The sequence below is a fragment of the Labrus bergylta genome, chromosome 11 (genome assembly GCF_963930695.1).
Source record: "Labrus bergylta chromosome 11, fLabBer1.1, whole genome shotgun sequence".
Lineage (NCBI taxonomy): Eukaryota > Metazoa > Chordata > Actinopteri > Labriformes > Labridae > Labrus > Labrus bergylta.
In genome coordinates, this window is record NC_089205.1 from 27,254,029 (window position 1) to 27,274,028 (window position 20,000).

At 40.6% G+C, this 20,000-nt stretch overlaps 2 protein-coding genes across 2 annotated transcripts in view; one reads left to right on the plus strand and one right to left on the minus strand.

Annotated features, from left to right (window-relative positions):
- The window catches only part of klc3 (kinesin light chain 3), an 11,295-nt gene extending 3,715 nt beyond the window's left edge, over window positions 1-7,580 (plus strand). Inside the window, exons 5-14 of the mRNA XM_065960295.1 lie at window positions 490-565; window positions 1,743-1,888; window positions 2,004-2,086; window positions 2,314-2,401; window positions 2,798-2,899; window positions 3,977-4,150; window positions 4,692-4,791; window positions 5,193-5,373; window positions 5,477-5,543; window positions 5,896-7,580. Of these exons, the coding sequence (XP_065816367.1) occupies window positions 490-565; window positions 1,743-1,888; window positions 2,004-2,086; window positions 2,314-2,401; window positions 2,798-2,899; window positions 3,977-4,150; window positions 4,692-4,791; window positions 5,193-5,373; window positions 5,477-5,543; window positions 5,896-5,979 (1,101 nt within the window). The 3' untranslated portion in view covers window positions 5,980-7,580. The remainder of the gene's footprint in view (window positions 1-489; window positions 566-1,742; window positions 1,889-2,003; window positions 2,087-2,313; window positions 2,402-2,797; window positions 2,900-3,976; window positions 4,151-4,691; window positions 4,792-5,192; window positions 5,374-5,476; window positions 5,544-5,895) is intronic.
- A 434-nt stretch (window positions 7,581-8,014) lies between these two features.
- The window catches only part of ercc2 (excision repair cross-complementation group 2), a 12,342-nt gene continuing 356 nt past the window's right edge, over window positions 8,015-20,000 (minus strand). The window contains exons 2-23 of the mRNA XM_020643490.3: window positions 19,789-19,888; window positions 18,473-18,550; window positions 18,311-18,373; window positions 18,048-18,161; window positions 17,733-17,849; window positions 16,348-16,464; window positions 16,068-16,191; window positions 15,826-15,922; window positions 15,592-15,725; window positions 15,329-15,497; window positions 15,062-15,180; window positions 14,387-14,456; window positions 13,806-13,875; window positions 13,166-13,267; window positions 12,560-12,623; window positions 11,600-11,721; window positions 11,342-11,434; window positions 11,035-11,107; window positions 10,635-10,705; window positions 9,981-10,124; window positions 9,631-9,774; window positions 8,015-9,327 (exon numbers count right to left, since the gene is read on the minus strand). Coding sequence (XP_020499146.1) covers window positions 9,235-9,327; window positions 9,631-9,774; window positions 9,981-10,124; window positions 10,635-10,705; window positions 11,035-11,107; window positions 11,342-11,434; window positions 11,600-11,721; window positions 12,560-12,623; window positions 13,166-13,267; window positions 13,806-13,875; window positions 14,387-14,456; window positions 15,062-15,180; window positions 15,329-15,497; window positions 15,592-15,725; window positions 15,826-15,922; window positions 16,068-16,191; window positions 16,348-16,464; window positions 17,733-17,849; window positions 18,048-18,161; window positions 18,311-18,373; window positions 18,473-18,550; window positions 19,789-19,888 — 2,278 coding nt within the window. The 3' untranslated portion in view covers window positions 8,015-9,234. The remainder of the gene's footprint in view (window positions 9,328-9,630; window positions 9,775-9,980; window positions 10,125-10,634; window positions 10,706-11,034; window positions 11,108-11,341; window positions 11,435-11,599; window positions 11,722-12,559; window positions 12,624-13,165; window positions 13,268-13,805; window positions 13,876-14,386; window positions 14,457-15,061; window positions 15,181-15,328; window positions 15,498-15,591; window positions 15,726-15,825; window positions 15,923-16,067; window positions 16,192-16,347; window positions 16,465-17,732; window positions 17,850-18,047; window positions 18,162-18,310; window positions 18,374-18,472; window positions 18,551-19,788; window positions 19,889-20,000) is intronic.

Sequence of the window (20,000 nt, forward strand, 5' to 3'; positions counted from 1 at the left end):
TTAGAAACTGAAGGCTGCTGGATGAACTGGTTCCTTACTGTAAGATAAGACCTCGGCCCGCTGCCAAAGTTACATAGTGCAGTAATCAGTCGATCAGGAACATATCTATTCCTTAAAGCTGCAGTAACGTCTTTATGGCATGATTTGAAACTCCTGATAGTTTATTTGTTTATTTAGCTGCTGATTGCTCCAGTGCTGTCCTCAGTTTGGATCTAGACAGCAAAGCATCGAGTGTGTTTATCAGCGTGGGCCGTAAAATCAGTTTAAGACACATAATGATGAAGAGTCGATGGTTATTCTTTGGGTGTGTTTTGTGAGCCAGTTATCCATTACAGATAATTAAAGAGTGATGATTAGTCGAGCTGTAAGAAGATGTTAACAGGCCTTAAGTATCTGCTATGATTTAAACACATTGCTTCATGTTGAGAATATATTGAGATGATACCTTCACTTGTGTTTCACTGAGTGTGACTCTCTCTCTCTTCTCAGGACGATAAGGACACTTCTGCTAACAAGGAGTCTCTGGATGACCTCTTTCCCACAGAGGACGAGGAGCAGTCACAGAGTAAGGTCACACTGTCGGTTCCTAATAAGATAAGATACTAATTTATTCATCCCACAACGGGGGAGATTTACAGTGTTACAGCAGCAAAGAGAAAGGTTGAAAACAAAAGATTCCAGCTGACTCGCGGGTGTAAACAATAAGGGTCACTGCTGCACGAGACCGCCGCGGTCACAGAGCAAACTCAACACGACTTGTGTCCATCTTGTGGTAGTGAATTGGAGTAATCAAAGAAAAAGAACAGGAGTAAAAAAGCTACAATATTTAAAAAAAAAAAAACAAGGAAAAACTGAGCGATGGGCAGGAGCTGCTGTGACACGCGACCACTAGTGCGGCGCCATCTTGAAATGTAATGTGTGATCGCACACTTTAAAGTCTCTCTGTCTGAAATGTAGTTTTCTTTGCAGAGCATGAGCATGGTGCTTTTCTGTTTCCTTAAATGACGATGTGTCTGATACTGATGTGTTAGTATACTCACTAATTAAATCCAGCTGTTTTGATTTCTTCAGGAGGTTTTTTGAGTGAATTTTATCTGATTTAAAAAACTTTGTGTTTCTGAACTGAAGTCTCCACAGCTCTGTTGTTGTTCCTGCTCCACATGTTTTGAGTTTTTCACGCACAGCAAAGACATTTCAAGCTGTGATGTTACATTTCCAGCTTGTGAATCAAACGAGGTGATAATGAGTTTTAAAATGCACATGGGGGGAAAAGTCGGTTTGAGGGATGCTTTTAGAGCAATGCAAGTTGTTAATATGATTTAAAGATATTTTCTTTATCTATCATCTTCTTTTTTTATCTTTAGCAGCTACAAAACATGACACAACTTAAACTTCACCAAGCTTTAACAATAATCTTAAATATTTTATATTGAGGTAGCAATAATAAAACATTCAATATTACAGATATTTTCCTCCTTTTAAATTAAGAAAAATGAAAATAACAGGCAAACATACAAGTCAACAGGTGTAGTGAGTAACACTAAATGAACAACAACGACAGCAACAACAACAACAACAAAAAAAGGATAAAACAATTCTGTTTGAACAAAATCTTTCTTACATTTTGTTCCTGATCTAAGTCTACTCTCATGTAAAGCTTAACTTGAGGTACTGAACTGTTCCCGCTTACGTCAAATTTGTCTTTTCATCTTTGCACTTTTCATCTCTTTGTGGATGTTCAGTGTCACAGCCTCATCACAGCAGTGCAGCAGCTGCAGCCCAGCAGGGCGGCTACGAGATCCCTGCCCGCCTCCGAACACTCCACAACCTGGTCATCCAGTACGCGTCCCAGGGACGGTATGAGGTGGCTGTACCGCTCTGCAAACAGGTGAGAGACGTGTCCCCGGACTCCCCTCACAGTGTCGCTCTTTAAGTATCAAGTAACGGTACTGCAGATGACATGTGTTTAAATGTCTCCTGATTTGAGTTTCTATTCTGAACAGGCTTTGGAGGACCTGGAGAAGTCCTCAGGACACACACACCCAGACGTAGCCACCATGCTAAACATACTGGCACTAGTGTACAGGTGAGTTCATGTCCTTTAGCTGAATGTCCATCTTGTCTTCAGTTTTATATTTTAACACACGGACATATTCATGACAAGGAGAAGAATCCCCACAAAAAATGGCTCATTCATTGTTTCCAATTTAACAATATTTGTCTGAACGTTGGTAACTGAAGTTTGAGATTCTGACAAGTTTCATTGTTTGTGTGTGTGTGTGTGTGTGTGTGTGTGTCTGTTTTCTCCTCCAGAGACCAGAACAAATACAAAGAAGCAGCTAACCTGCTGAATGACGCGTTAGCGATCAGGGAGAAAACCCTGGGTATGGACCATCCGGCTGTAAGTTACACTCTTCAGTAATATATCAACCACAAGTCAGAATGAAACAGCTGCAGCACTATGATCAGATTATCATCAGATTAGATCAGATCAACACAAACTGAATCTAAACTGGTCTGAATATTAAATGTTTGCTTGATTTTCACTTCTTAATAAACTGAAGCCAAACTGTTTTTGTAGGATTTTGCAGTGTTACACCTCATTGAAACATTTTATTGACAATAAGATAATGAATACTTGAAGCTCTATTTGATTTTGATGCTGAGAGTGCTGCCTGTGTTTCCTGCACCAACCAAAGAAATAATGTTATTTGCTTATTACCTGATAGTTTAATCAGACACATTAAGTTGTCATTAAATGTACATTATGTGTGTTTTCTTTTGTGCTTTCTTGCAGGTGGCAGCAACACTGAACAACCTGGCGGTGCTTTATGGCAAAAGAGGAAAATACAAGGAAGCAGAGCCGCTGTGTAAACGAGCTCTGCAGATCAGAGAGAAAGTGAGAAAACAGTTTGACTGTTACACTTTCACTAACCTCAGCTTTCACACTTACCAAACTCATTATTCATATTTTAAAAGATAGAGTCAGTATGTTTTTCTTAGAATATAATACAGACTTTTGCACAAAAAATGCCACATCTGGGCCTCCATACATGTGTGGTGGTGACTGTGTCTGCAGAGACTCTGTCCTCTTTGCCTGGTTTTTCATGTTTTAGGTTTGTTTAGTTTGACTCGGGATGTTTCTGGGCGGGGAGCTGGTGTGTTTCCTCCCAGCCAATGACGGCGCGCCTGTGAGTTAGGAGTGGATACAATCCAGCGAATAGATGCGATTCAAACCGGTGAATAAAAATGGACGTGCACGTAGCGGTGAAGAAGAGAAAATACAATCAAAGTGAGGCCAAAACACCAAGTGGTTAAAGCTTGTTTCAAAAACGAGGGTGAACCTTATGTTTTCTTTTATCCCAGACGTTGGTCTACTTCCTGTTGGTCAGGCAGGTGACAAACAAGTTAGCTTGTGCTAACGTGCGGTAGCTTGCAGAGTAGGTACAAGCAGTAAACATACACGCTGAAGTCCTGCAGTGAGTGGGCGCTTCTCAGGGCGATGAGCGCAGGAGGAGGAGGGGCCAAGTTTGAATGTTGTGTTTACAATCTGCAACAAACATTTCTACTGACTCCACCTTTAACTTGAATCCTAAACAATGTTCTGTTACCCGTCTGAAGGAATGAAAACATCTTCTGTTTGTATCTGTAATGCTTTAAAGTTGATTGAGTAAATATGTCTTCATAAAACTTCATTTATGTAGAGAGTCGGCCATTTTGGCTCTTTCTTTGGCTATATAACACTTTTTCTTTTTATGCTTTAAACTGGTACTTTAATTGATTTTGGTTTTGAATGCACAACAGAATTGTTTTTTTCAGTGTTTAATTATTTATTTTAAGATCAGAATCTGAAAATGTTTTCCACCTTTGACCCCTCAAACACATCCCTCAGTGTACGACCAATATCAAGTATTAGATAGTGTTGTGGTAATGTGTGTTTTGTCCTCAGTGTATTTCTGGTCTGAATGCCCCTCAGGTTCTCGGTACAGACCACCCAGATGTGGCCAAGCAGCTGAACAACCTGGCTCTGCTGTGTCAGAACCAGGGCAAGTACCAGGAGGTGGAGCAGTACTATGAGCGCGCTCTGCACATCTACCAGAGCAAACTGGGACCAGACGACGCCAACGTGGCCAAGACCAAGAACAACTTGGTGAGGCTGACCTTCTGGGAAATGTGCATGACTTCACTGAGACTCTTAATGTGTGTCAGTAATTTTCCACACAGAGTTTTTCATTTTGCATTTAACAGATTATAGAGAGATAGAATGATCCCAGGTGTAAATGTGCAGTTACATCATAGAGAGCTGTGCAAGTCCAGTGATGCATATCATGTTGACGTGCAAATAAGTCTGCAGAGATTATATCAGTAAATAGTATGAACAGATGTAATAACAAGCAGATACACTAATCGAGTTTAAGTGAATGTGCAAGGATAAAAAAGCAAACTTTACAGGAACAGAGCAAGTTCTAGTTTAGATTAGACTGAGATAAACAGGATGTCAGTTCTCTGTTGTACTATTATTGGTTTCCTGTGTCTCGATCCTGGTTTCAGCAGAACCAGTCTGTTGGAGCAGCAGTCTGTCCAGCAGTTATATTCGTCTCTTGCTCACTCTTTTATTTGTTGTTTAAAGTAAATTTGTCTCTCTGCTAATGGAACTCATTCACTTGATCTGTCTCCCTGTTCCTCCTCAGGCGTCGTGTTATCTGAAGCAGGGGAAGTACAGACAAGCCGAAGCTCTCTACAAAGAGATCCTGACCAGAGCGCATGAAAAAGAGTTTGGATCTGTAGAAGGTAACACAACCGTGCAGACGAATCAAGGCCGGCTACGATATTCTAAAGTCACAGATTGAAAAGAAAAAACTGAACCAGGAGGGATTTTAATGACTTTTAAATGGACTGTGTGTTTGATTAATGTCACCGTTTATCTAAAACATTACAACATCTCTCTTAAAAACAAGCAGATGATCCTTCTTTGGTGGCAGGCAGAAAGTCAGTAAATCATTTTATTTAAGACACAAGAACACATAAAGGCAACGATACAGTCTGAGGGGGATATTTATAATCCTACAAAGTTTGATTGAAGCTTGTTTTTCTGTAGACGTACAATGTGGATAATTAGTTTCATAAGTTTAATTCAAGAAAGTCAAACACAGATTCATTATTATTTGTTTACCTTCTCTTTGTTTTTTCAGGTGATGGACGTCCCAGCTGGTCGGGTGCTGAGGACAGCAGCTCCGGTCAGGACGGACTCAGCAACCTGAAGCGCAGCGGCTCCTTCACCAAACTCAGAGAATCGATACGGAGGAGCAGCGAAAAACTAGTGCGCAAGCTGAGAGGAGTCGGAATGGAGGAGACAACCCCGACGAATGCTGGGTAAGATTTACATCTTCCTGTTGTGAGTGTTGGTCCAACTGAGAGCAGGTCTCCTTTTGTCCTGATATTAAGTCCTCTCTGTGACATTCTGCTTTCTGCTCAGGATGAAGAGGGCGAACTCTTTGAATGTGTTGAACGTTGAAGCCAGAGAGAGTCGAGACGGAGTCCAGGTGAGGTGACGGCTGGTGATGTCATCAGGGGGGGACAGTGATGACATCATGCAGACACTACAGTCATAGACCTGCCTAAGACTTTCAGTTTTTGATGCAGTGATTTGTTTGGTGCCATGTTTCACTCCATGGAAATGTTACACATTGAAAATCAAAAGTTGAAGTGAAACTGAATCCACTTCCCTTATTTTTTTTTTTTGCAAAGGCCCAAAACTATTTGAGAAGGAACCATACAGTATCAGAAATCAGTCGCACATGTACATCTCCTCATCAAATGATTTACTTTCTGCACATTGAGGCACAGAAATCTGTAACCTGAATGTCTGTTTTGTGTTTTTATTTTGTTCCTCAGTCGAGCCATTTGACGGATGTTCGAGGGCTGAGCTCGAGCACGCAGAGCCTGACGAGAAGAGGTTCATTCGGTGGGACCAGCTAACACACACACACACACACAGGGTCAACAAAGCCTCTCGAGGTAACTGGAGAGACGGTCAGTGAGAATTCAGAGGTACTACTTAAACGTGGATCCCCCATGATGAGTCCCCCTTACAGTAAAAACTTTTTCAAAATGTTTTTCTAAATACCCCTCATTAAAAAATAAAAAATAGTTTCTATTTTCTCCTCCCTTTCAAAGTTTTCCACATTGTACCGTAATCACATCATTCCTTCCTTCCTGGTTTTTTACATTTTTATTAAGTTTGTTAACAAATTAAGATTTGAAATCCAAAGTTAACTTTTAACTTAAACAAATGAAAGAAAACTGAAGCTGTGTTTTATACAGAAATATATTTGTTTACACATCAACCCCTTAAGACTACCTAAACTAACATCAGCTCAGTTTTCACTCAACTTTATTTAAAAAAATGTTTCAACAGGTTAGCAAAAGTTTAAGTTTTAAAGTGGCTCCTCAGCTCCATTTGTTTTAACAGAATTGAAAATGAGTTATTTATTTATATTTTAAATGAAGATGAGCAGGCACATTGGCGTTACAGTAAAAAAAACTTTATATTTGTTTGAATCCTGAAGGACACAAAGCTGTTTGCACTGTGATCAAAGACATGACATTAAAATGTAAATGTGTTTTGTTAATGAGGACAAATTTTATCTCTAAAGTTTATTCTGTCTAAGATTTTTAAATGAAAATGACTTTTTGCCTTTTTTTTTAAATTGCAGGTCAATCTTCTATTTTAATTTTGTCAAAGTGATAAAAACATGATGTGTGTTTCTATGTCGGTCGTCCGGTCCTGCCATTCCACATTATGAGAAAAAGGACCGCCTCTTACTGAAGTCCTTAGTTCTTTATCTGAAGCGTTTGAATATAATGAATGAATCTGACTTTAACGATGGTACTCGTTGGAGACTTTTGCACATTGCCGACCAGCTGGTCCGTACCGAGAACTGTTAATGTTTGAATGAAATATCTTTATAACACATTTCAATATTCAGTAATTATGTATTCGTCGTCATGTCTGTTCAAGCTCTATGGACACCACATGTTTTTGTCATATGCCGGAGTTCATGTGCTCTCTAACCGGCCTTGGACTTGACAGAGCTGCATTAACTCAAAGCCCCTCTGTGCAGGAGGGGAACGTCTCTGACCCCTCGGGGGTTTCAAAAACAGACGGAGGACCATGAATATCATGCATGTCAAAAGAATTTCATATGAAGCAGCACAACTTAACTTGTTTCTTCAGACGTAAACTTGTGACTCTGTCGCTGCGTAAACAAAACATTCATAGTATCTTCCATTTGATGATGATGTTAGGGTTAAAAACCATTCCAATAAACTCCTTTTAAGGTTTATTTCCACTTGTTTGAAACACTGTGGTAGAAGGTCTCACTGCTGTCAGGGCTGAAGTCGCACTATGTTAGTTACTGTAGGAAGAACAATTTGTAAGAATGTTACGTACACAATGGTATAACAATATTTAGGACCTGGGACTGTATTTCCTCTGATGCTTTGTTTATTTTGCTTAATTTCAATGGTTGTATTTTATATTTGCAAATTTAAGTTGAAATAAATTACTATAAAACATGTTTTAGTGTTTTTGTTTGCATGGAAACATTACGTAATGATGAGCTGATTTGAAAATGTTGAAGGTCACATATTCTGTAAAAATCCTCTTCATGTTTCTCCAACTCTAATATGTGTCTCTAGTCCGTCTACAAACCTTCAAATTATGAGAAAAGTCCATCCTCTCCGTCTTCTGCCTGCTTCACTTTTCAGAAAATGTGTGTTCAAACAGGCCGTTTGGAGATTTTCCCTTCATGACATCACAAAGGGCAGTAGCCCCTCCCCCAGGTGGGTGACACTCCCACAGCTAGGTGTTTGTTCTGCCCTCTGAGTCTGCCTTCTCACCGTAAACAATAGGACATGGAGCGAAAAAGCACCGAGTACACCCAAGCCCTTCCAGAGAGGGGGCGTGGTCAGACACCGCTCATTTACATATTTAAAGGTACAGACAGAAGAGGAGGAGAATATGTCACCTTTAATATGTGATGTTATGTTTGAGTTCAGGTCTTAGACTTTAGTGTTAGTATTGAAAAGCCTCCAGTTCCAGACAACAAAAAACTCAAGTCAAAAGCTTAATACAAACATGTACATTCAAACTCCTTTGTTGATAAGCAGATACACAAATAGTCATGCTCAGTATAAAATCTTTTTACAGCTGCAGAAGCAAAGAAAACTAAAAGTAGTCTTGCCTGTATGACAGACGAAACACGCACTGATGTTACACCCACAGATGGAATAACATTTCTGTTGTTATTGACCCACAGACCACTGCTTACATCTTGTTTCAAACAAAACATATTACTTATGTAAATAGCACCACATAACGCCAATAACGTTTGCATCTGAAGAGAAAAACTGATTTTTTGCCCCACAAATTTGCAGAACTCTTAATGTGCTTTTAAACTGCACATCATATGTTGGAGTTTTGTTATTATTTAGGATCTCTCCTGTCAGTATATCTGAGAGCAAGTTTTAATACTGAATAGAAACATTGAAAATACAAAATGTTAGAGTTCAAAATCCTGCACACTCATGTAACGCTGTGTGGACAAATTAAATCAACTGTTTTGTCCTAAACCACCGCTGCTCTCTTTTCACTCGAGGGGGCAAACTAAGCAGATTTACAACAGGATGTAACAGTATTAAATTGTTCTAAGATGTCATTCTATCACTGCTTTACTTGTTTGATGCAACATGTACATAAACAGAATTATGTGCTGACCAGTTAAAAAGAAAACGTGATTTTAGGCTGTAATTCAGTCACTAACTGCAGGTGGATTGATTTTATTTCTAGCACAGACCTGGCTACAGTTCTTTCATGTGTTCGTTTCTGAAGCTGATATGTAAATAATTACAACACCAGCAGTGTGTGTGTGTGTGTGTGTGTGTGTGTGTGTGTGTGTGTGTGTGTGTGTGTGTGTGTGTGTGTGTGTGTGTGTGTGTGTGTGTGTGTGTGTGTGTGTGTGTGTGTGTGTGTGTGTGTGTGTGTGTAAGCTTTGGTGTTCATATTCCAGTGTAACCTGAATATCTTAAACGCTTTAATTACTTGACAGCGAATGGCAGCTTTCAAAAACCAAACACTTTCTTCATGGTGATTCTACGCACGTCGGATACTCTGCCAATCACATCGTCTGGGTGTTGCTATGGTGATGACATTTTGTGCAGTGCGTGTCACCTTCAGGTCTGATGAGCGATCTGAGAGATTTTCTGCAGCATCTCCTCCGACTCCAGCTGCTCCAGAGTCAGCAGAGACAGACCCAACTGGTCCTCCTGGAGACAGAGAGAGGGGGGAGGAGAGAGAGAGAGAGAGAGATTTTAAGGGAAAGGTTACAAGAAATGGGAATCAGGAAAGGTGAGTTTGTGTGGGCAAGACAGCCTCATTTTTTAGTAGCCATGTGTCCACTTCAACGCTCTCCAGTTTTTTAAATTTTGACTGCAGAACCCATTTTAAAAGCTCCGCATCAGAGCTACATATTGGTCCTTTAAACTACCCCGATAATAAGTTGAAACAGGCCCTTTAAAGCACAGATTGTTCAGTTGTGGGGTGTGGTGCCTTGCTGGTGCGACTCGTACCTGTCTGAAAGGCTGAGCCATCTGGCGCAGGAAGTGCTTGGAGAGCTGGACGGTTTCGTCCACGGTGAGGTTCAGACTGCCGTCGTTAATGTGCTCCTGGATCCAGCGAGGAAGCTTCCCCCGTTTGTCCGCTCGCGCATAACGCTGTGCGAGGCAGAGGGAATCATTTAATCATGACCTATAAGAACTCAAAACACCAACTTTCCCATTGGAGCTTTATGAAGCTGAAATGTGAACACTGTGTCTGTAATGGGATCTCACAGAAAGGTATGAAGAAGGCTGATCTTATAAATGTGTTGAAGTTGAAAGTTGATTTGAAAAGAAGTTTGGACTGGGTGAAAATCACAAACCTTGTCAGCAAAAATCATCAGTCCATAGTCGGTCTTGCCTCTGATGGCTCTGCCCACGCACTGGGCAGCGTGCCGCATGGCATCAAACGTCAGGAAGTCATTTTCTCTGATCTGAAACTGATCCCGAAGGTACTCCAGACGAGCCTGAAATATAACACTTTAATCATTATCAGAATATTAATGAGGAAATAATTTAAAGAAAGTTACTTCCTCCTAAATTAAATGCGGTAAAGAAATACTACAACAAGAAAGAGAAATGTTGAATCTGGACTCTTTTTTATAAAAATATGTCCAACTCTTTGGGGTGACAATTTGACGATTTGAAAAATGGTTATCTGAAGATACTAAACTCCTTTGAGGTTTGACATTTCTCCTGCTGCCAAGAGGATTCTGAATCAGATTAGAAAATGTAAAAAGCATGCTGGGTTGCTCGCTGCAAAATGCGCCAGTACTAGTATGTAACACACCTGCAGAGGACACTGACTGAAACATTTAGGCACTGGCATGTAAATCTGTAAGACTGCACTCTAAATCTATTCATGAAATAATTTGTGTAGGCGATATAAGTTTCCCTCTCAAAAACAATAAGTACAATAAAATGGAAGTAAACATGGTGTGTTTTATAGTAAGAGTGCACACAGTGATGGTTCTGACCTTCAGGATGCGGCTCTGGGTGTAAACATAAGGCACTCCAAACATGATGACTGCTCGGCCAAAGTGATGAACTGAACAGAAAACAGAACAAGATATGTGGTTATTATGTTGACAATTTGACTTCAACTTTGCAACATACAACCGACTTAAAGGCAGGGTTGGTAATTTTTTTTTAAACTAGCATGATTTTGAAAGTTCAACCAAAATCTTCAAAAGTTTATCTGGAGAAAATGTCTAACCCTGCCTTAAAGATTTGTGGATTTATAACAAAGAATAAATCAAACGTGTTGCTTTCACTGTTTGTTTTTTCCTTTTATTCTTTTTCGACTGCTTCCACGTGTCCCCACAGGGGGTTTCCTCTTTAATAACCTCTGTAACCTGCAGCCTCCTCAACATTTACCAAAATCTATTCCTTCAGAAACCTTTCCTCTGGCCACCGACAGGAGGATGGCTCCTCTGCCGTTCTCACACGCCTGAAAAGAGGAGACAGAGAGAACCGTCCATGATCAGGAAAGTGGGAAACACTGGGAGAACAGTTAGAAATAACATTACCATCTTACAATTCTTTATATAGAGTGCAAATTTCTAAATGGATCACCACAGGTATTTTTTGTCACAGAGGCAGCTCTGGCTCCTAACTTTGGATGTTTGTAACTTATTTTAGAATCTTAATGCATAAAAAGTGAGACGACCGGAGTCTCACTGACCTCCTGGTATTTCTCCAGGGCCATGCTGGTCTCTGCAGCGTCCGGAGTCTCAATGAAGATCAGTTTGTTTCTCTGAATATTCTCCAAGATACCCTGAAAACAAACATGTACAAAAACACATTACACACATGTGGTCTTCTTCACATACACAAAGAAAAAAACAAAGTGTTATTATTCATAAGATAAATGTGGATTCAGGTCTAAAAGAACTAGCTCCACCTCTCAGGTGTGTGTGTCTGTGTCTGTCCACACACTCACCTGTTCATACCAAGACGCCACGATGTTCTCCATGTACACGTAGCTGGTGAAAAACGCAACGATGCCATCAGGAACGATTGCAGACATCTCGAGGAGAAGGTTGCCGTAGTTACGGATCACAGCTGGAAACAAAGAAATGATGACACTGCACTTGAACACAGAATAATAATACTGTTTACAGATACGATCCTTTGAAAGTGAGTGAATGTATTTATGTAAAAGTGAAAAATTTCAACAAATAGATAAACGTCTTTAGGACAGAATTATCTACGACAACAATTAAATAATAATAATAACTTTATTTATAAAGCACTTATCTAAACAAGGTTACAAAGTGCTTTACAGAATTTATACAATCAAACTAAATAAAACATACATTAAAAGTGCTTCACAAAATAATGAGGATAAAACATCAGTGAGTTATAAAAATGGATTAAATTCATTAAAGCAGGACATTAATTACTAATCAATCGTTAAAAAGGCCTTCCTATAAAAATGTGTTTTGAGAAAGGATTTAAAAATAGGAACAGAGTCTGCCAGCCTAATTTCTTTGGGTAGGGAGTTCCAGAGCTTAGGGGCTCCGACGGCAAATGCCCGGTCGCCCTCGGTTACCAGCCTAGATCTAGGAACGACTAACAGAGGTGCTCTTGATGATCTAAGACCTCGGCTTGGAGCGTAGGGGGTTAAAAGTTCTGTAATGTAAGGGGGGGGGCTAGACCGTGTTGTGTTTTACAAGTTGAGAGAATTTTAAAATCAACCCTGTAAGTAACGGGCAGCCAATGGAGGGAGGAAAGGATCGGGGTAATGTGGGAGCTGCGGTTTGTAATCACTTGCTGGAGTCCATTGAGGACCGACTAAAGCGAGTTAGGGGGTTAGGGTAGTCCAAACGTGGAAAGACAAAGGCATGAATAAGCTTCTCTAGATCAGTTGATTTCAATAATTAAAGACGTATCTACTCACCAAAGTCTTCTCTGGTCTCAAACTTTGAGCTGAGTGCCACCTGATCGTTTCCTCTGCCGACAATCTAGATCAGGGAAGAAATAAAGGAGTCAAAAAACATGAACATGTAGTTATGTATAATGTGTAATATGTAATATGTACTATATTATATAGTATAGAATAGTTTACTTATACAGTTGAGGGGTCATTTTTAGCGGGTCGTGGATGTATGCCCGCCCATCCCCCCAAAAAAAGTTGTAGTAATGCAACTTAACATAAAATAAAAATAAATAAATAAATAAATTAAATTAAATTTAAAAAAATGCAAAGATTGTTGTTATGTTGCCAGTTCAGTGTGGTGAAACTAAAAGAAGTCACAGAGTGCATGAAATGTGTTTTTTCTTCCTCTAATCTAAATGACCAACAGGAGACCTCATGCACAGCCTAAAGGTTCTCAGGTGAGCACGGTTGCAGGAACATGCCATGAAAAATTAAATCTACAACCCGAGGCACACTGAAAACGACTTCACTGTAACTTTATTGTGAGCGAACAACGCGTTACGCCTGCAGCTTCCTCTCTGTGACATCATTGGTCAGTTTTTAGTCTTTGAGTGTAGAGAGACGCACCAGAGGACAGAGGCAGGTCCGGGCCAGCGTCATGGTGAAGGACGCCATGGTAACTGGGCGGAAGTCGAGGATTTTGGGATAGATGTCGAGCGGAGAGAGAGTCTGAAGAAGAGGGTGAAAGAGGAGAAGCACATCAACAGTCCAGTGAACACAGACTGTATCAGAAACAAAACAACAACAATGACATGACAAAACACGTTCAAGATTCTGCAAGAGACTTTTGATTTGTGTCAATCAAAGCGGTAACTTTTTCTCTTTTCTGATTTGTTGTGTACATGAGTAAGTAGTGTTGTCTCACTTTATTGTAACAGCCAAACGTCTCACTAACCAGCTGATAACTCCTTTAACGAGCGTTAAAAATGAAGACCACTGATGTGAACAAAATGTTGTTTTCTTACTACATGGTGAACATTTAACAAACTATATTTTCCTCAACTACTAAAATGGAATAATGGGAGACTAAGTTGGTTATCTTTAAAGTTGGAATATTTTGTTTTTACCACTCTGCGCTGTCTGGGAATTTAGGGGTTTAGAAATAAACACATTTTCTTTTCCTTCATGTCAAAGCCACCAGACAACAGTTCCAGGACTGACCGTCTGTAAACGGAGCAAAAGGAAACAAAGTGGTGACTAAACTTACCCCCGAGGTTATGACAACTGACTGAAACCTTTGAAAAACAGGTTTGATGGCTATAGACGGATCCATGCAGCTGGAAGAGGACACAGAGGACAACAACTGATCAGTCACACCCCCCGAGGCTCAGAGGTTCACGTTTACATCACACAGGTATCATCCTGCATCGTTTCACATGTTTTCATCTACTCTTAAAGTACAACACAATGAAACCGTTTTTTATTCTTTATTTGTAAACAGTGACTTTTTATCAGTCTTTGTAGTCTTACACTTATTTTATTTTATTTCCTACTGTAATGTGTGAACAGCAATGGCAACACTGAATGAGATTAATAAAGCATTTCTGATTCTGATACACAACTGGTCCTCAGTCAGGGAGCAGCTGAATGTTTTAGTAAGTATTGAAGAAGACACTTAGTTGTTCTTGATAAATGCTTACAGAAGAAAGCCAATAAAAACAGGTCTGAAGACATTCAACAGAATAATCATGCATCATTACTTATCTCCAGTGTATTTGTTTGCCTTGCCCATGAAGACATTGAAACTACAATCTTGCATGATTTGTTCGTTTGTCACTTTTAACCAACCTGAAGTGCAGCACGGGGTTGGCGATGGTCGGAGTTCTGTCTTCAAAAGGCTCGATGATGATGGTAAAACCTGCAGCAGAGCGGGAAGGAAAAGAAAGAAAAAAGAACAGAACAAAAATCAATCAGAGTATTGCAAAGTTTGATAGTTTAAAACTAAACTGAACTTTCTTATTAACAAAATAATTACTTTAATAAGTCTTTTAAGGTCACATATTATTCAAGACAAACTCCCCCATGTTCCTTGAACTCTAATGTGTTTCTAGTCCGTCTACAAACCCCCCAATGATGAGAAAAGTCCATCCTCTCCGTCTTTTGCCTGCTACACTTTTCAGAAAATGTGTGCTCAAACAGGCCGTTTGGAGATTTTCCCTTCATGACATCACAAAGGGCAGTAGCCCCTCCCCCAGGTGGGTGACACTCCCACAGCTGGGTGTTTGTTCTGCCCTCTGAGTCTGCCTTCTCACCGTAAACAATAGGACATGGAGAGAGAAAGCACCGAGTACACCCAAGCCCTTCCAGAGAGGGGGCGTGGTCAGACACAGCTCATTTACATATTTAAAGGTACAGACACAGAAACAGCCTGTTCTGAGCAGGGCTGAAATAGAGGGGTTTATAGACATGATCAAAGTGGATGAGATTTATTTAAACTGAAAAATGAACAGAGTGTTTTTGTACCTTGGCTGTAGGTGCTGACCAGAGTTGCAAAGCTGGAGATGAGAGTAACAGCTGAGAAGTCTGCTATGTCTGCGATCTCCAGAGTTCGTAGTAACGACTGTAATCGCTCCGCACAGAACCTGGAGAGACACAGAAGATGAGAGAAGAAGAAGGGAGTGAGAAACTGAGGAGAAGACCGTCTAAAGACCTGGTTAGTCCGGAGAGTTGAAGCTCAAACTGTGGTTATAAAACAGATGTTGAGTTTTGAGGTGATTAACTGATTCTGACCTTAGCGGTTTGCGGTCGATGCAGACTTTCTCAAAAATGTCTTTGAGGAACTGCGGGGCGCTCTCCTGCACCACATGCTGGACCCTCAGGCGGGACTTCAGGTACTCCAGGAAACGCCTCAGGAACCCAACAAAGTGCTCCGCTGTACGGATCGTGCCGGGGACGGCCTCTGAGAGAGCGACGGCAGAGTGATCAGCGTTATGATGATGAAGAATAAAACCAGAGACTATCTAGTTTTGACTATATCTGGCTGATGGTCGTACCTTTGAGAATTTCATCTGGTAACACAGGGTTCGAGAGGTAGACGTCTGTTTCCCTGGCAACATTGGCTTCCTTCAGCCCCTCCACCAACCGGCTGTACTCCTCCTTCAGTTTAGCAGAGTCTGTCTCTTTTATCCTGTCAGAAGAAATGAAAGTGATTTGGAAGGTGGCTAACTTTCTATTCAGGCTGCTGTGAAGATAATAAGAAAGCTTGTGAAGGAAATATGGGTGTGTACTTTTGTATGGTGGTCTGAAGCGTGTCCACGTTGGTCTGGCAGCGGTCGAGTGTGCGTCTGGTGATGTTCACACTCATGGCGTCGATGCACACATTGTCTGAGCAAGAAACGGGAGACGGAGAGCAGAGGGATGAAAAACAACAAAATGTAAGAAGACATGAAACACTTGACGATCTGTATGATGCTTTGTAATGAATTCATTGATTTATTAAAATTGAAATAAAGTGAACCTCCTTCCTCACCTATGTTATGAGCCTCGTCAAACACCACCACTGACTTCTTGGACAGCTCTTTGGACACCATGTCGGCGATCTTAGGGTCCAGCAGGTAGTGATAGCTGTACACCACAATGTTAGCGTGCAGGATCTGAGAAGACAGCAGACGGGACAAACTCAGAGAAACTTTACCCACAACTTAAAATATTCTCATATCTCTCCATAAACATTGACTCTGTTTTTCAGCAGTTGTGAAAAGTTCCTCCTGATGACAAAACTTTAAATACTTGACGGCGGGGTAACGTACTGCGTAACGGGCCATGTAGTACGGACACCAGCCTTTCCTCCTGCCAAAGTCCTTCAGGTCGTCCAGGTTGTAGATGCCAGCAGGAAGAGGAACCTGTCGGCCCACAGCATCAAACTCCTGCAGACAGAAAGAAAAACAATCACAGGAGAAGTTCATGGACACAAACACAGCAGACCAGTGTGAACACATACAGGTAACATCACATTCAATCTGCACCTGATGGGAGGTTTGACTCTAACAGAGTTATGTTTCATTTCACAGTCAGTTTGAGCCCTGTCAGAGGTCACAGGTCAGAGGTCACAGGTCAGAAGTCACAGGTCAGAGGTCAGGCGTTTGAGTAAAAGATTCATTTCAATGTTCCCAGTTTAAAACCAGCCGTCAATAGTTCAGGGAACTCTACCAGAGCAAGTTCATTCAGAAGACGTCTGGTAACCAGACACTCTCTCCTTTAGCTCGACAACATGTAACGTGAGTTCTTCTTATTGTTCACTTTATCCTAGTGAGAGAGCCTAACACAGCGGTAACAGTGCTCCTATAATAGATAACAGATCGATATCAGTTACCGGGTGTGGTTGCCATGGTGCTGCAGGCTGCTGCAGGGAGCTTCTGATGTAAATGATGGTCTCACAGTCTTCAAATACATCGTTCACATGAAGTTAATAAAACATCTCGGTCAGAGCTCATATCCAGCTACTTTACAGATTAGATGATGCAAAGTGATGAAGGTGAAGGTGACTTTATCAAACCCATGCAGAGATGGAAAAACGAAGTTTGAATCACTTCAGTTGATGACACAAAATGCACCTACAGATGAATTATTAGATAATAATTTGAGTCTGTTTTAAAGCCTTAACACAGGGTTTATTTTGACATATTGTTTAACAAACATAAATGTACTTTCCCCTACCATTATATATATATATATATATATATTTTTTAAAGATTTATTTTTGGGCTTTTTGTGCCTCTAGTGGATAGAGTCGGAAATCAGGGAAAGAAGTCAATTAAGGATACCTTTCCGAAAGAAAGGGACATCTGTCATTAAAAGTAACACATGAACACCAAGATTCCTTCAAGTGTTTGTGTCGTCGTGTTGCCGTGTCGGCTTGTCCCCACCCCCCCAACGCTGTAAACCGAGGGGAAACACTGATATATATATATATATATATATATATATATATATATATATATATATATATATATATATATGTATATAGATTTATAGAATGTGTTGGTACATTTTAAACTTTGAATACTTAAAGAAACACAGTCATCCTCTCCAGAAGCTCACTCAGGTTGATATGTGTGACTGAGGATATTTTCTGACCTTTACCTCGGTCTCTTTCATTCTGTTCTGTTCTGGATGAATTCAGAGAGTTTCTCACCTCGTAGAAGCGACACACAGGCTGGTCAGGGTTGCTGTGGCGCTGCGCTCGAATGTACGATGCTGTCAGACTGTGGCACTTCCCATCAACCTCCTTACCGAAGCGAAGAGCGCTCACCTGAAGAGAAGCAGACGATCACGGTCAAAGTCAAAGTAGAGAAATATTGATTTAAATCCTTCAGACCAGAGCAGGTCAGAAAGCATGGATCTGTATCAAGAAGTCAGATTAAGGCTGATTTATTGCTTAGTCAGCTTTAAAAGTGCATGTTTGCACGATCGTGTTTCGCAGTGTTGTACGTCCAGCTGCTGTTTTTACCTCCGGGTGGATGCAGAGGTTTTTCCTGGAGGAGAGCGCCAGAGCCAGGAAGTTGTTGCTCTGTCCAGTTTGCTTGGAATAAAACTCCATCAACTTCCTCAGCTCCTCCACGACCTGCTCACACAGCAGATCAAAAATATGATTAGATTTAATTTATCTTTTCAGAACAGAAGAGAAAGTAAGAGAAGATAAAGTGTTGTTGCTGAGATTAAACTTCTACGTTCTCTTTCACTGAGTGTGATTTTCATTTGACACCGACTCACCTTCTCAATCTCGGGGACCGTTCTCGAGCAGTAGATCAGCTTTGTCACCTCCAGGGGAAACACCTGGAGAGAGAGAGATCGTACCATGAAAAGGAGCTTTTGTGGTGTTCGCTGGTGGGAAGCAGCAGATGACCAAAAGAAGCCCACAGGAGGTCAACTCACCTTTTGATAGGCTACGATGAGAGACAGCAGAGAGATGGTCTTCCCTGTTCCTGAAGGCATCTCCAGGACTCCATGACCCTGAACAGAAACAGCATTGATGAAAACAAAACACGTATGATGTAGTTACTCCTGAAGAAACGATCTTGATTTTAGAAAGGAGGAATTCTGTGTTGGGTCATTGCAGAAAGGAAAATAATGAGCGCTTCTGAAGCTCCTTAAAAATGTATGTGAGGAAATAAGCATTGTTTAGAGCCAAACAGAGAAAACTGTGAACAGATCCGGTAAACCCAACAGGTCATCAAATAAACAGGCAAGGAAAATAATGGATCAGAAATCAGTTCATCATCAGGAGGAAACTGTAGAGCACTAAAACAGAGAACTACATTGGTTTAGTCATCTTTCTCAGTAAGAGGAACACGAGTGTGGAGCACGTTACCTTCTGACATTTAGTTTAGTTTATTTGAAAGAAGAATCAAACAGAAAATGAAACAAATAAAAAATAAAACACATGTTCAGGTGAGGGCTTATCTCAAAACCTCACCTTAAGAGATTCAACAAAGTTAAAATAAAATACAGTAAAAATAACAAAGTAAGAATATTTACCATGACAAATAAAATTTACCCAATTTGAAAATAACATACAAATATTGAAAACATAATAAATAGAGCAAAACAGGACGTACAGGATGTAGACAAGATAACAAAATGTAAAACAAACTGGCACATGTGAATGTTCAACGACTGACGACATCAATGTTTTTAACCTTTAACACAAACTGTGGCTGAAACTGAAGCAGGTGTGTGAGCGTTGACTGTTTCCTCTTATAATATTTATTTTACTGTCAAATAAATCTCTTACTTGTTTTGCATAATAACGTCTGTGTTCTTAAAGCATCGCTACATCAGATGAAGTCGAATGCTTCTGATTTATTTAAAACATTTTTAGATGTATTTTTGGGCATTTTGTGCCGTTATTGGAGAGATAGGACCGTCAGAAATCAGAGAGAGAGAGAGAGAGAGAGGGGGAATGACATGCAGGAACACACCCTAACCACTGCACCACCAGCGCCCCTAATGCTTCTGATTAATCCTAAAAGCCGAGTCAGGGACACGAGCTGCAGATAATACAACAGACAGAAACCTGTTTGTATTCTTTGTGTCCCATCCTGCTAAATAAACTTAAACTACATATAGACATAACCACAGACAAGCTGTGCTATGATGTTACAGTGTTGTGATGTATCTGTGTGTGTTACATTACAACACACACACGCAGTGTGTAAGTGTGTGTGTGTTGTTTGTCATCAGTAACTCACCTTCGCATCCAGAGTCCTCTTCAGCTCCAGCATGTACGAGTACTGCTCAGGATAAATGTAGTCATATGGAAAGTAGACCAACAGACCATCTATGTTGAGCCTGAGAACACACACACACACACACACACACACACACACACACACACACACACACACACACACACACACACACACACACACACACACACACACACACACACACACACACACAC